This window comes from Prenolepis imparis, unplaced genomic scaffold (genome assembly GCF_030444845.1).
Source record: "Prenolepis imparis isolate NDT839.2.m4 unplaced genomic scaffold, iyPreImpa1.0 SCAF_9, whole genome shotgun sequence".
Classification (NCBI taxonomy): domain Eukaryota; kingdom Metazoa; phylum Arthropoda; class Insecta; order Hymenoptera; family Formicidae; genus Prenolepis; species Prenolepis imparis.
The window spans coordinates 4,103,686-4,119,137 of record NW_028141167.1 but is presented as its reverse complement, the minus strand read 5'-3'; the positions used below and the strand labels follow the sequence as shown (position 1 = coordinate 4,119,137).

The window sequence follows — 15,452 nt, the reverse complement described above, 5'->3', positions numbered from 1 at the left end:
CTGTAAATTATATATAGGTTTGCGCCAGTGTGGGATATTATTGAATGCGACGGTATTATTTATTCTTTATATCGAATTACTTCGGAGCTTATTCACCGGAACTGTAACAGGAGATAGGATTTTTTTGGAAAGTACATACTTCCTCCTGGGTAGTGAATACAGGCGAAGGTATCACGTTTAACGGGAAGCGTTTCGGTCATATGAATTCTGGGGCAACGCTTGCATGCTGTTAATACCTGGGAATTATAATCGACGTCGGGATGTATTCAAAAACGTCAGGATGTAATAAATATTACAGACTAACATACTTTTAATTACATTAATTTTCCACAATTTAATCGTTTTTGCCTGAACTTCGGGTAAAAAGATTATTAAAGATCGGGTATTAAAGATATCTTTTAGTTTCTCTGAAAATCTATATTTTGTATAATTTATTTCATCTATAAATAAACTTTTAAAAGCGTTTCTTGCGCGAGTTGGAGTAAAATTTTACGTCATTTTCTAAATATAGTGTAATTAATAGAAAGTAATTCAACGTACGCGCTCGGAAAAATTTATAAATACTCTAATATTCAACATTTCACGTTAAAACTCCAATAGTTGGGTACCAATCGTTTCAAGTTACAGCGTATAATTATCCGTAAACGCACGAAACACAGTCATATGGTTGCATGCCACGAATTCTTTAAGCAGGATGTCGCTCTGAAAAAAAAAGTCGAAAGTGCACGAACAAAGCAAGATGCTGGAAATCTCTATCCCGTGAATCACTCTCTTAAAGCGACTTATCTGCACGCGGCTTTCCACCGTCCTCGTCGAAAACGAGATAATAATCGAGACGGATAGTCGCGCATCCCGTCTCCAGCTGCGCGACGCTCTCCTTCACGGTCTCCCGCTGTTGTAAAAAGCTTTCGTCTATTATTCTAACGTTTTTTCTCGCTTCCCGTTAACATCCGCGTCATTGACATGGTGACACGCGACGATCATCGTGTGCTTTCGAAAAGCGAGGAGGTCCGATAAATGCCGGTTTTTGTCAAACAGAACAACGCAATTTGCGATCAACTTTCCTCTTTCTCTCGTTTTCTTTGTGTCTGACAGATAATTAAATAGATAATTAAATAAAAATGGAACAACTTTTGCACCAGATGCATTAATTTTCGAGATTTTGAAAGAAAGTACTGAATTTTCTTTATCATCCTAGAGTAGAACCGTGTTAATAGATTTTTTCCAAGTATGGAAGTAACTGTGTCTGATAATTATAACTATTAATCACACGTTATCGCGCGCGCGTTCTATTTAATTTTAACCCGCATGTGCGCACAACTTTTGTTATGCACCAAAGATTAATTTAATCTAATCTCATTAAGCCTGCACTTTTCTGAGTGCATTTTAATTAAAAAGATCGAAATCCTTGGAATAGAACTACTTATTCGGAAGAACAGAGAATTTTGTGAAATTAAATTAATAAATATATAAAAGAGACACCACGAAAGGAGAGTCGGTATTTGGCACGCTAGGCAGAAAATGTTGCTTATCTCTTGTTTCTTTTTTTTCTTTCAATGAGTCAAGTATGTAGGACGTGCGCACTTTATCGTTTGCGTGCGGCGCCTGGGGAATGGATCGAATTCGCAAGACGAGACGGTCAACACGCAGCGGGGACGATGAGTCATGTTTTTTCTACTAAGGTCAATGTCTGCGTTTTATCAAGGCGAACGACTCAAATCATCGTCTGGCAATTATGCGCGCGCATGAGAGAGAGATTTCAATAATTTATAATATAATATAATATAATATTTCTTTATAATTTAAATATCTTCCAATAATTTACCAAAATTATTTATATGTCAGTAATAATTGTAATTGTACAATTTTGCGCATTAAATAATTTTTTTATATATCTAACTTTATTATATTATTATATAAATTAATTAAGTGCTTCACACATACGCATTAATGTCGCGACGCGCAAATTAAAAATCATCGGATCAATCGTAAAATAATCAAAGTACTTTAAGGTCTCTGAGGATCATCATCGTTCGTGAGAAAAGAGTATTATGTGGATCAAAGGTTAATTGCACGAAATTAGGGGGACAAGATAAAGCGATAATCTCGGAGAAAAATAAGAAAGGAGACGTTTGTTATTAAGCGGAAGTGCGGGGTCACACGCAGGCCACAATTATTTCCGGCTCCGAGTTTCTTGCGTGCCGACCGTCCGGCCAGTTTTTTTCTTTCCCAACGAAACAATAATGTGCGCGCGGCTCCTTTCGCGGTTCTATTCGCCTCTTCGTTTGAAGCGCATAACGATTCGGCGCAAGACCGAAATCTCGCGTCCGGCCGATCATTAATTCCGTCGGTTTAACAGTACTTGGTTAATCCGTTAGCTAGCTAGTCCGAGCTATGCACTCAACATTCATAACCGTGCCGCATTGTATATTACGTTATTATGATGACGTTATGATGCAAAGTGCTGCATATCGCAGAGAGAAAGCGGTCATCTCCTCAATTTAAATCCCATATTTGAGACGCCTCTATATAGTTTATCAAGAGAAAATGTCATCCTGTGAAAATCAATATTATATGCAAAAATTTATTATGTAATTATATATGTACATATATGTGTGTGTATATATATCTATATACATACACACACACATTCGAGTAGAAAAGAAGGAAGATTTCCGTTTAACAGGCACAAAATTGTCTATGTACAGTCTTGTAACATATTGCAAAGTCTGTATGTTTTTAATGACATTAATCAGAATCAGACTCACTGGAATCACTTTCACTATCGTCTACTTCCTGATTATTCTGGTACCTATTCATATTTACAAAGAGCTCCTCATCGTTACATGTAGTATAATTCGTTGCTATCGACTGTCCGTTTCTCGATGGATCTTCATTGAATTCCGGTGGCCAACAGTTCTGTGCACGATACCATTTTATGTGACCCTGAAAACGTATTATTAATAAAATTAGACATAATAGAAACACAATAGAAAAAACTATGAAAAATAGTATAATTAAATAGCTATAAGATGATAAATTACCTTTGTGAGTATCTTGACAATTTCACCTTTAACCTTTTTGCCTTCCTGGATTGGCTCGATAACGATATAATCACCTCTCTTTATCCAGATATTCTGCCTAAATTTGGTAGGCATCGAGACAATGAATTGCTCTCCGGAGGGAGTGGCGACTTCATGAAGATTATGGCCTCGGGCCTGAACAATTCGTACGATGGTTTGCGAATCCGTGGGAAGGCTCATATCGTCGAGTTCTTGAAAAACGTATTTACGTTTTGTTGCAATAGAAGACGACATTGTGCTTGTCTGTAAAATTAAATTTAAAATAATATCGCAATTTTTATTCTTTTTTTCCTTCTCCTCCATTAACTTTTTCGAAAAATCGTTATATAAAAAAATTAATTTCGCGATTTTCGTAGCTTTAATTTAAGAATCTTCTGCCGGCTTAAGTTTGCGATTTTTCGCGTCATGCCAGGAACCTAGCGAGCCACCGGATTTTTCCAAGGCGGCCCACACGTCTAAAGTCTCGCCGGGCGATATTTCGTATCCGTTCTCCAGACCGTGAGGATTCGACGGGGTCTTGCAATCGTGCGCGGACTCTTTGCGAAGGACGGTATCGACTTCCACGGCGGCGAAGAAGGCTACCGACATCGGCAGATCTCTTATACCTAGACGAGAGGCGCAGAACGATCTCGTCATCAAGTTGGTCACGTGCATCGCCAGCGCGGCGTTGTACTTGTACTTAGCCGGGACCAGATATCTCACTTCGTCGTGAAACGACAAGCAGAATCTCGCGTTGTCTCTCATCAACCATCTCATGCAGACCAGCATCAAGTGAAGAAAGTCCGCCGCGCCGCTCTGCACCACCCAATTGATCTTGGTGGGCAAGAACTTGTCGTCGTTGTCGGTATTGGTGAGCTCCAGGGCGCGACTCAATCTGGCGTTGAGAAACGGCGTGACCGGATGTTTGTGGCCAGCAATCTGCTCCAGCCGGTTGAACATGGCCGATTCCGAGCCGTCTATCCATTCGTACTTCTGAAATATGTCTTGCAACGTTTTGCCGTGCAACTTTGCCATCTGATATGCCTCATAGGATGTGTAAGGCTTGTCTTCCAAGTCATTATTGACGAATTCAGACTTTAAACGAAACACCTTTTTACCCTTGGTCAAGGCGAACATCTTGCGCGACTTGGAAGCGGCTTCTGCATCAGTCATGGATGGATTGAACTGCTTCAGCAATCGCTCGGCGAACTTCTGACCGGCGCCGTAGATCCGTGCGTAGTTGATGACCTTGGCGTGATCGCGCGAGATGCCGATGGCCTTGGCGGTAACGCTGTGCATGTCCGTACTGTTGGATTTAGTACCGATCAGAGTCATCCAGCCGAAAGGGGTCGCCCCGTGAATACTTTTGTAGTGCGCGTCTCCGATGACGGAGGCAATCCACAGCTCTTGACTGTCTACGTCGGCGCCAACGATATTATATCCTGGCGGCGCTTGAACCATGCATCTCAACTCGGAACCGATTCGTTCAACATGCGCGTTTGACGCCGTCATCCACGTGGGTTCTACAGCACGTCGTGTTAAAGTACCGGAAACGACTACTTGAGGTATTATCGCGCCGTAACGCGTATGTCTCTTGATCTTCTTGACGTTACCGGGCAGAGAATGATCGTCCAACCATATCACCAGCTGCGACATGATCCTGTCGCGATTGTTTCGCCAGTAGGACAACATGCGGGCGATCTTCAGTACCTCCGCGGCGCTGACGTCCAAACCGGCGAGTACATTTTCGGAAAATTTATTGAGAAAATCCTTGGCGAGCGGGTTACCAACGTTGTAACTGGCACCGTCTTTGTGCGGTAGCTTGAAGAAGTAGCAACAATCGTCAATGACGACGTTGCACCACATGCCGGTGCCCTTGTATATCTTGTTGTCCGGTCCGTTCTGCTTCTTCTTGAATCGCCAGAATTCCGTTTTGTGAAGATCGTTCTGCACATCGGTGCTCAAGGTGGACATGGCGTCTCCGGATGTGTCCCTAGATCTGTTGGATGTAGGCAACGGGCAGTGCGCTAAAAGATTTTTCAGCGGTATTTTAGTCTCAACGTCGGGATCGTCGTTGTAAGGTACCAGAATTCCCCAACCGTGATCCTTTATGTAATGCAACGGATACTTTTCCCACGTCAGATTTAACAGTTTAGGAACTACTTGCATGGAGGTGCTGATGTTTTGAGGACCCGGCATCCAATCTTCGTCGCTTGGTTTAGGACAGAGTTTTTTATACCAGGCTGGATATCCCGGCATATGGGGCATTCTGGCAGGTAACAAGTGCCTAGTCTCCTCCAAATAAGCAAACTCCTTCGCCAGAGGATCCTCTTCATCTTCTTCGTCATCCGATAAATATCTCTTATTGTCTGACTGCTCTTTCATCTTTTCTTTCGTATTGTCTGACTCTTCTTTCATATTTTCTACATTGGCAAGTTTTGCTTTTGATGGGGACACTTTATTTTTCATTTTAATTTTTTGCGTACTCCAATCTTGATCCCACATCCACAAATCTTCTTTATATCTTTCATCGTGCATGAGATGGCAAACAGCGTCGGCTCTCTTAGCGAGAGTGAACTTCGCTTCGTAATTTAAATCGTCAAAAGTGGATTCTGATTCCTCCAAGTATCGCTGCCAATTAGAATTCACTGGCAAATATGCAGAGCCGAGTTCTAACATTCCAGCTAGAGTAACAGGATGAGAAAATCTCTCCTGAAAAAGCGGAAATAAATTGCGTAGAACATTGTGAGTAGCAACAGCATCACCGGCGCAGTAAGTCATCAACATATCAAAATTATTTTTAACATCTTCGATAGTACCTTCAACAAATATGTCTCTCGATTCCTTACTTATCTCGTAGCCACAATACAGCTTATGTACTTCTACCAAGCTGTTCAATGATGTATTGGATTGCCAGCTATCCTTCTCCAAATCCGTTTTTTTAGATAATAACAACGATCGTTGATAGCTATTAAGACCACTGACACATACATGTAACGACATAGTATCGAGAAAACGACTTCCGGTACAATTCATCCAATATTGCTCTTTAATTCTACTTCTGTCATACGACACATTGTGACCTACGATGATCTTTGGTTTCTTCTGGTGTTGATTCAATTTGTGTCCATGCTCGTCTTTGTTACTTTCCATAGGAATAAGCATACTAGGCGTAAATAACTGTGTGTCAAACATCTGACCGATACCCTGCGCCAAAGAATTTGATACCCAACTATACCAAGCTTTATTACTGACTGCGGTGGCGAGAGTAGGCAAAGGACCCTGTTTCATGCAAACTTCAATATCAAAAACTACTCCATCTTCCAACGGATGATCTACACATTCCACCCTACCGTCTGCCGTATATCTGGTCCAGCCTTCTTTGAAGAGCCACTGTTTCGGCATCTCTGGAATGTCCTTTATAATTTCACTTATGATCTTCAGATACGGCTTAACTTGTGCTCTTCCAATGTTGTAAAAATGTTCCTCTATATCTTTCCCTTCCAAAATTGGTAGCTTCAAGTTTACATCCGGCAACCTGGTTGCATCCTCCACATTTATGCCATATGTGCTTAAATTTTTCTTGATGCTGTTGATTTCCTCTTCAGGGAGACGTTCTTGCTTATTATCCTTCCCGAACAAGTGTTTATGCAATAATTTGGGTAACATTTGCATATTAACTTGGTTAACTCTAACAGTATTCTTTCTCAAATTAATGGCCATATCAACATTCGTGCTACTTTCCAATGATTCTTTTGATTCTTGAGCATTATTTTGGGATAATCGTTGATGCGACAATTCAATCGATTGCGTCTCTACATCTAAATTTACTTTCTCAACCACTTTCAATTCTTCCTGCACATTAATATCCGATTTGTTTGATACGCCTTCGAATGTTGCGAATAATTTACAGAAACCCGCCTCGAAATTATCGGGTATCGCAGGTGTATTATAAATAGAGTTCGACGCGGTTTGTCGTCCGGCATTTTTCGATGTTAGAGGTTCTTTCCGATGAAACTTGACATCTTGCGCAGTTTTTAGACGAACCTTCTTCCATTGACTCTTCTTGGAAATTCGTATACCGTCCTGCACGTTCGTGCATTTATGCCGAATGCAGATACTGATCAAACGAACCTTCGATCGCATATTTTATCGTCTCGTACATTTCTTCCCTCGAATACCCCTCAACGGCTGACAAAACGAAACACGTGTTTCAGTGAACTTGTCGAAATCGCACGTGTTACGTGAAGCGATATTTCATTGACAATTTTACTAAAAAAGAAAAAGAAACCAAGTCTTACCTGATGACACTAAATAAGGCTAATTCTGTTTGATTTCGTAGAAAATACTCAGTAATTCAATAACGCTTCCAAAATCGTGCGTGCCTTGTCTTTTGTCTTCATACAAGCAGAGGAAAGCCAAATTTTGTACAACAACCAACAACGCCATCGCTTTCACTTGTAGAAATTGGAAACATGTATCGAAATCTAACTTATCGACTGTCAGTATCAGTATCTTGCGAAAAAATGGCCTCTCTCTCATCATGCTTTCTCTCTTCGAGCACGCTTGATCACGCAATTCAAAAATCAATATAGCGATTATGGGTTAATTACAAATTTATGAAACTGTCTTTTGTACGATTGTGTGATAATCGTATCGTTTACACAATTATGAAGAATAAATAAATAAAAACAATCGGCGAATTTAATCGCGATTATATCGTACTTTTTAAGATCAGAGATTTAACTAAAAATAATGTTCTAGACCCATATATAAATTTGAGAAAATCTGATTCGTACAAAGGCATAGTTTTTTTTTTTCTACGAAATATCCGTCTCTTCGCAAAATCGAAAAATACATATATATATGTTTATCTGGATTTTCGTGACCGCGACGACATCTCGGCATCCGCCAGTTTATTGTGTTCATCATGGCTTCGACGGGTTAGTATTCGTCGCGAAAATGTTGTTTAATTTGTCGTTTTAATTTGTTGGCGAAACGATAGTGGAACGTAGGATGGATAAACAATTTTCCACCTCACTCGTCGTGCATTTTCTATCGTTTGTCGCGTCGACATTAATTTAATTTCGCGTACTTTCGCGTTTATACCTGTCGGTCCGACCTTTTCTTTGTCGCCTTTTATTTAAACGCATGTTATATATTCACCTGCGTTGGATTGACTTGATCTTTGCTCGTTTCCAGAATCTCTGGTGTGCGATACTCTCGATTTGAGCGGTCAGAGTCTCAAGAAACTCAGCCGATGTCCCTCGGACGCTGACATTAGCACGTTGATCATAGACGACAATGACATACAACGGCTTGACAATTTGGATTCTTATCACAGAATCACCAAGGTAATCTGTATAAAATTTATATTGTTAATTCGTATATATAAATGTTAAGTTTTTTGTAATAAGCCTTCTTCATTCTATCGCTACGTTGAATCTTTTATAAAAGCATTCTAAATTTTATATAATATAAAATTATTTATTCTCTATCAAAATGCAATTTACAAAAATATGTATTATATTAAAATATATATATATGGTTTTACTGATTTCAGCTTTCTATAGTCAGAAACCAATTATTGCGTATGTACGGTGTGTCAAAGTTACATAATCTTGTTACTCTCAATTTGGCCAACAATGGTATACTTACAATAGAAGGTATCAAGGACATGACCAATTTGCAGACTCTTTGTCTAGCGGGTAATAATATCAAGGTACGATGCAATGCAATGCAATGCAATAGTAATATTGTACAATTCTACAATTTTATAATATGTAATAATGTTGTATTATAGTCTATCGAACATCTACACACAAATATCAAATTGGAACATCTGGATTTGTCTGAAAACAGCATCAGCCATATTTCAGATATATCTTACCTGCGAAGTTTAAAGGTATATTATTATAGATATTTAATATATTTTTGTATAGAATTATTATGTGACAATATTTAAATGCTTTGATTTGTTGCTTTATTTAATTTAGTTTGAATAATGCTTTACAATTAGTGTATATATTTTATTTAGTGTTATTATATGATAAATAATGTTTTAGGAACTTTTCTTACATAACAATCGCATAATAACACTACGTCAATGTGAGCGCTACTTGCCCACATCCTTAGAAACATTTACATTGGCAAATAACAATATTACTGATCTGAATGAAATGTCACATTTGGCTAATCTTAAAAATCTGGTGAATTTCTCTATTGCTAATAATCCATGTGTCAGTATGACAGGTAACAGTATGTATCCTTTTTGTAAATTATATATATACACACACGCACACACATTATTTCATCTAGAAATTGGTAGATCAATGTTATCTTTTAATATTAATTATAGCTGCAAATTTGTTATACATAACAATGTAGCATTCTAATTTTTCAATGCCATAAATGGCAACTTTTGCTGGTTAAATATTGCTTTCACAGTTATACTAGACATAAAAAAATTAGTTTACATGAATCATATAGCGTTGCAATAGCATATTATTCTTAACAAATGGTCTATAGTGGATTCGACTATCGGCCTTTTGTTATTAATTGGTGTATGAGCTTAAAATCCATCGATGGTTATGCGGTTGATCCTATTGAAAGGTGGGTTCCTAAAAAAATATATATATAACTAATATAATATCAAGATTGTGATTCACACTCATTGAATTTGGATGATCAAAAACTAATTGGCGACGTTTACTCAGCTTGAAAGCAGAGTGGCTGTATTCTCAGGGACGCGGTAGACAATTCCGCGTTGGTGAACACGCCTTACTTGCTCAGTATCTAGCATCCGTCTGTCCGCTTTCGGGCGAATGTTTAGAGAACGAGACGGACAGGAAACTTAGGCTTATACTGAGCAAAGCTCAACATCACCAACAGCAATTGAATCAACAGAGCGATACTGGGAGCGTGCACAGCTTAAGTAGCGTGACAATGAGTCCTTCTCCAGCTGCTAGACGTAGACTTAGTCATAACAGGACAAACTCTCCCAGACGACCTAGTGAGTCCAATAAATCCATCATTTTTGTATAGAATCATATTGGAGACTCGAATGGAATGAGTTTTTTTTTTTTTTTCGAGGATTCTTAGAACCATTTCTTAGAATTCAATTCAATGTCATAATTGCGAGAGGTGGACTAGTAGTGATCTAGATTTTCCAGTCGTCAAATTTTTCAGTACATCCTAGTTATGATCTATTTTCTCTAGTGCCAATGTTGACATACTATGAAGATAAATGCTTACACTCACCAAAATTTTATGAAGCAAAGTACTGTGTCTGCCATTTCCCTTGCAAAGGTATCCAAGGTCAAATTGAGGATTTATCATATATCAAATAAAATCACATAGCAGGAATGTGCAAGAATCTAAGAGCAATTTTATTCTTTAATTTGTGCTTAATAAAAATTATATATTTTAGTTTATGAAGTTGTCATATCGAATTGCAAGTAAAGTTAATTTTTTTATTTTTAATAATTCAAATAATTGTATAAACATTAATATTAATACACATATGTAATACATTTTTACAGTAATTTATTTTCATCATTAATTTGTGTTTCACAGTCTATATATATATATATATCTTATTTTTAGCAAATATCAATCAATTATTCAAAACACAACTTTATTTACACATTGAAACATGAGAGAACCAATTGGTTTAGATTCATGCACATGCCTATTCTTCTCATGCATAGTACTTTCTGAGCAGTTGCTTCTTTAGGCTTATATAGTGCAAACAACCACTGGCCGATTAATATATTATTACAGCTGTATACTTAGAGGATTTGGTTAGCGTATTAGAATTGGACGATTTGGAGAAAGAGACCTTTTCACATAGTTCACATCTTTTCTTTGAATAGTATATATAATGAATAGCGTATAATTTCGATTAAAGTAGACTACATATCATTCTTGCATGCTTTTTTTTTGCTAGCAATGCTAGCATCTAGAGAGACCTTCCTACAAGCACAAATATATTTTATACAAATGATATACTCTCGATTGTTACACGATAAGCATTAATAACAGTATCAAACAATGTTTAACTTAAGCTTCCTCGAGGAACTCTCTGAAAATGAAATCGCCAGACCGGATGGTATCCAGCTGTCATAACGACGCCATGGTTTCTTCGTGTCACGGTTTACTGAGCGGCGATCACGAATCGACTCTGATGACACAGAGCTTAGATCCTAATATGCTAACTGGTACATTGAATACCAACAAAATACCAAACAATAGTCTGCAAGATATGGAAGGTAATACAATTATATAATTAATAATCAAATAATAAAATCAGATCACAATAAAAAGAAAATTATTTTTTTGTTTAGAAGTATCGAGTCCTTTGCAAGCGGCTACGAAACTTGTACCAGTACCAGAATCTTTGATGAGTCCAGATTTTCGTCCGCCGTCAGGTCTTTCACGGATTTTACCAAAGACCCCCACGCTAAGTAAATTAACGTCTCCCTGTCAAATCACAATACCTAGCAAACCATCTATGGATGGCGATGGAAAGGCAATTCCGATCATAAACACAGTCAATCCTATGGCGAAAACGAATCTGAGCGCTATAAAAGCGAACGCGCTTGTGAAGAGTAATTCCGCGACAAATTGCAGCACCCCGAAATCGAGCATAGCTAAACCGGTCGTAACGTATGCTAACAGCAAATGTCCGCATAGCGTGAAGATTAACAATTATGTGCAGAGCAAGACGCTGCCCGCGAAGAGGAGCACAAAAAGTCCCAATCTAGCCAGGAGTATACAGCGACCGAAAAGCGCGAACGAGAGACTCAAAAGTAACTTGAACAAAGAAAATAAGAACGGTGATGCTGGAAACGGAACTCAAAGTAGCGACGAGGATAGTGAAGTGTGTCAAGCGAAATTGGACAGTATTCGACATAGAGCTATTCAACGAAGACAAGAAGACAGCAATAAGGGTAAGACATGATCTTAAAAAAATTGGAATATTAAAATAAAAGGTATCATCAATAGTACGCATTAACGGTTGCTTTCTCGGATTAACAGATCAGGATCAAACAGAAAAAGCTGCTATCTGTATTCAAAGAATGTGGCGAGGCTATCATACAAGAAATCTGAATAGAAAAGCCACTAATATATTACAAACGATCGACATGATGAGAACGAATAAATACATCCAGTAAGCTCGCATACACTTTTCATGCTATTATTATTTATTATTATAATATAATTAATTATATATAATTAATATTATACATATATATAACATTAATTATATAATTAAAATATATTATATATATATATATATATATATATAATTAATATTATATATATAATATTTTTCTCGCCTATTCTCCCGTTGTAAGTTCGAGGATTTATTAATTGATCAAACTTAGTAATCTCAAACCAAGAGATACAGTTCCGAGAAATTAGATTTAATTTTCGTGCTTGGCTCTATTGGCCGAATTTAAGAATCACATTTAATTATTAAATACTGAGAGCCGATAAAAATATTTCTTAATTTATATATAATATTAATTATATATATAATATAGAATATATATAATTTATATAGAACAAAATACACAGATGAAATATTTTACAGAAAACTATCAACTGACATGGAAGCTACAAGAACTGCTCTCGAAAGTGAACACAAGTTACAATTATTACAAATGCAAGCGATCAACGCATTATGGAAGAAAGTGGTCAGTTTGCAACCAGGCAGCAATCGAGAGAACGCCTTCAACGATACGGACAATAATGCTCTGCAATCAAATGCAGATGTAGTTAGTAATCTCGCTCAAACCTGCAATCTACTTCATACTCAAGTGAGTTTTTAATGAAGCAAGTTCTACAAAAGGAATTATAAAATTTTCTTAACATCTTACATTTTTTTTCCTTTGCCAGGTTCAGCAACTGCAGGATTCGATGTCCGAGATAAAGCGGTGCATGTCTAGTATGAAGCCGAGACCCGCTCTCGTTGATAACGGTGTCGCTACTCAAACGGAGATATCTGCTGTTCACACACCGGCTGGTGAGGAGAATACATTCCCATATGGACGTCCTAATAGACCGCAAAGTCTATCGATACATCAAACGATACACGAGGGAAATGAGAACAAGAGTTTCGCATCCAACTTGGTGGACAGTGTGCTGAAGAAAGTATCGCAATCCACCGACACGACAGACGACGAAGTCAATACAGATATCTTGAATTCAAATGAGAATCCAGAAGCGCCGCACTCGAACGATAATCCTGAGATGTTCAAGAGTTGTGAGGAGATAATAGAATCCGATCTTAAGGAGGCGGTCGAGAACGAGGTTGCGACAAACGATTATGAAAATATAATCGAGAACGCGGCGATAGACGGTGAAGTATGCGAGGAAACGTTATGCAAGGAACTGCACAATTTGATCGAAACGGAAAATGGAGCGGAGGCCTGTGAAAACTGCGACAAGGAGAGCGCGGTTAATGGAGATGATAAGGAAACCTCGTAGATTCGACTGTGTCGAATCGTATATCCGCACCATATGCCTTGTGAGTAGCGCAATCATGGTAAAACGGTATGTGCGAAGAGAAAGAAAAAAGACGAATGTCGAAACATAATGCTCACTGTAAATAGTAATTTTAATCGTAACAATATTATTAAATGGGATTTAATTTTAATCGTAAAAACCATTTTGTGTTACAAGAGGAAATACAAAAGGGAATTTTATCACATATTAAACAACAAGCTGCCATTCGGATCGAATAATATTCATGTTTTTAAGTAAATGAGATTAACAAAAATACAGTGCGTATCAATAAAGTTTATTTCAATAATTATGAAAAGTCCAAGTTAAAATTTAAGTGCAACTTTTCTTACATTACTTCCATATGCTGTCGTCATAAAAAGTTTTGGAAATTTTCCGTCCATACATCCGACTGTTAACATGGTAGTACATACATTCGTGTAAAACAAATTTATTTTACCACCGCACTGGAAATCGCTTCTGAAACCATTATACTAATTCTGTTTATATTGCTCTCTTTCTCCTCGAAATAATTTCATACTGATATAGGTACTTTAAGAAACTATAACTTCCATTACAAAAGATTTTTCTAAATTAAAGCACCTGTGTAAAATATATTTATCCATCTAATATCTAATCAGTTTCCAATTCTTTCACGCAACAATTTCGTATTTAATAATTTATTTATTTGCAATAAAAGGAGTATTATCTTTAAATGTACACTAAAAACACTGGAGCATTAAAATAGAATATATAGAGCAAAGACATGATTGAACCTCTAGTCAATATACAGTAGCTTTTACATTTAGGTACACTGTAGATATTCACTTCAGAATTGTTATGTATAGATATTACTCAAGATTATGAAATAAACATTGCAAAATCTTCATTTAAAATCTACTATATCGTTAAAGAAACACGATTTGAATCATATAGAAAAGATATCACTGCGTTTCTTGTAACTTGATTCCAATTATTAATATTTATATACGACAAATAATTATTCATTAAATAATTTAATATTCTGCAAGTATACGCGAGCTTAACAAATAAATTAACACTATATCTGTATTGATTGCAACATATTCTATATATGTATCTCATTGTTTACTCTTCACCATTACTTCTCTTGCACTGATATTAATTTATTACTTTGCATTTAATCACGATACATAGAATGGAAATGTTACATATGTTATATAATTTTAAATCGATTTATAGTTGAAGTGGATTTAAGAAACTGAAAAATTTGACTGTGATCAAATTTATCTTGTTTTTAATGTAATTTCTCCTAAAATCGTTAGAATTCAAGAAAATATATTTCGGCAAAAAATATGCGAATTAAAACAGCGTATCAATAAATCATTCAATAGGCATAATAACATTCATTCTATGTGTATGTCAAGTAGTGAAAAAGTAATACAAAATGAGAAGTAATTAAAAGTGGTATTAAGAATGAAGATACGCGATTGTACTTGCTAATTTTATGCTTGAAATTTCTGGAATAATTCAACATTTTTATGAACTTTGAGGTAAATGTTCAGTGTGCATCTAACGTAGCTTGCAAGATATTTGCAGCAATGTTTGCTTTGATAGAGAGAGCTTAGCTAAGATTTTTATTCTTGTGATTTTTCGAGAGAAACATGATATGATATGTGATATGAACCAAAATAATTTCTTTATAATAGCACGGGTTGGATAGATATTGTCCTCGTGAAACGAGAATATAGAAATATAATTGTAGTGTTGTATTTATTTCACATTCCCTGACAAACTTATAAATTATACATATACATATATAAGGCAGTATTCAGATTACATATTATTTACATGGTATTTTAGATTTGTATTTGACATTATTTTAAGAAATATACACAAGAT

General features: G+C 36.7%; 3 protein-coding genes across 5 annotated transcripts; 1 reads left to right on the top strand and 2 right to left on the bottom strand.

The window, feature by feature from the left end:
- Window positions 1–527: 527 nt before the first annotated feature.
- On the bottom strand, window positions 528–3,386 carry LOC145940615 (putative RNA-binding protein EIF1AD). 2 transcript variants are annotated; one of them, XM_083045957.1, is made up of 3 exons: window positions 3,045–3,386; window positions 2,769–2,946; window positions 528–2,555 (listed from the first exon to the last, which is right to left on the bottom strand). In XM_083045957.1, exons 1-3 carry the CDS (start codon window positions 3,384–3,386, stop codon window positions 2,551–2,553), a joined length of 525 nt encoding a protein of 174 aa, XP_082902083.1. In that variant the 3' UTR covers window positions 528–2,550. The 2 variants fall into 2 exon arrangements, with proteins under 2 accessions (XP_082902083.1, XP_082902082.1); XM_083045956.1 differs by lacking the exon at window positions 528–2,555 and having other exon boundaries at window positions 2,571–2,946.
- Window positions 3,387–3,446: 60 nt separating this feature from the next.
- Tam (DNA polymerase gamma, catalytic subunit tam) lies at window positions 3,447–7,503 on the bottom strand. The gene is made up of 2 exons (XM_083045943.1): window positions 7,364–7,503; window positions 3,447–7,253 (listed from the first exon to the last, which is right to left on the bottom strand). The coding sequence occupies exon 2, from the start codon at window positions 7,206–7,208 to the stop codon at window positions 3,447–3,449; it is 3,762 nt and encodes a 1,253-aa protein (XP_082902069.1). The 5' UTR covers window positions 7,209–7,253; window positions 7,364–7,503.
- A 187-nt stretch (window positions 7,504–7,690) lies between these two features.
- Window positions 7,691–15,318, top strand: Cep97 (centrosomal protein 97kDa). 2 transcript variants are annotated; one of them, XM_083045944.1, is made up of 12 exons: window positions 7,691–8,005; window positions 8,265–8,416; window positions 8,626–8,784; window positions 8,866–8,967; window positions 9,128–9,324; window positions 9,591–9,674; window positions 9,779–10,074; window positions 11,129–11,332; window positions 11,408–12,013; window positions 12,102–12,234; window positions 12,661–12,886; window positions 12,966–15,318. In XM_083045944.1, exons 1-12 carry the CDS (start codon window positions 7,993–7,995, stop codon window positions 13,554–13,556), a joined length of 2,763 nt encoding a protein of 920 aa, XP_082902070.1. In that variant the 5' UTR covers window positions 7,691–7,992; the 3' UTR covers window positions 13,557–15,318. The 2 variants fall into 2 exon arrangements, with proteins under 2 accessions (XP_082902070.1, XP_082902071.1); XM_083045945.1 differs by lacking the exons at window positions 9,591–9,674; window positions 9,779–10,074 and having other exon boundaries at window positions 9,128–9,320.
- The last annotated feature ends 134 nt before the right edge of the window (window positions 15,319–15,452 follow it).

Coding starts and splice junctions, on each gene's coding strand:
- LOC145940615 (XM_083045956.1), bottom strand. CDS start 3,386: ATGGAGGAGAAGGAAAAAAAGAATAAAAATTGCGATATTATTTTAAAT. Junction 2,947..3,044: donor TTGTCAAGATACTCACAAAG/GTAATTTATCAT, acceptor ATACGTTTTCAG/GGTCACATAAAATGGTATCG.
- Tam (XM_083045943.1), bottom strand. CDS start 7,208: ATGCGATCGAAGGTTCGTTTGATCAGTATCTGCATTCGGCATAAATGC.
- Cep97 (XM_083045944.1), top strand. Junction 9,325..9,590: donor AGTATGACAGGTAACAGTAT/GTATCCTTTTTG, acceptor AATGGTCTATAG/TGGATTCGACTATCGGCCTT. Junction 11,333..11,407: donor TAGTCTGCAAGATATGGAAG/GTAATACAATTA, acceptor TTTTTTGTTTAG/AAGTATCGAGTCCTTTGCAA.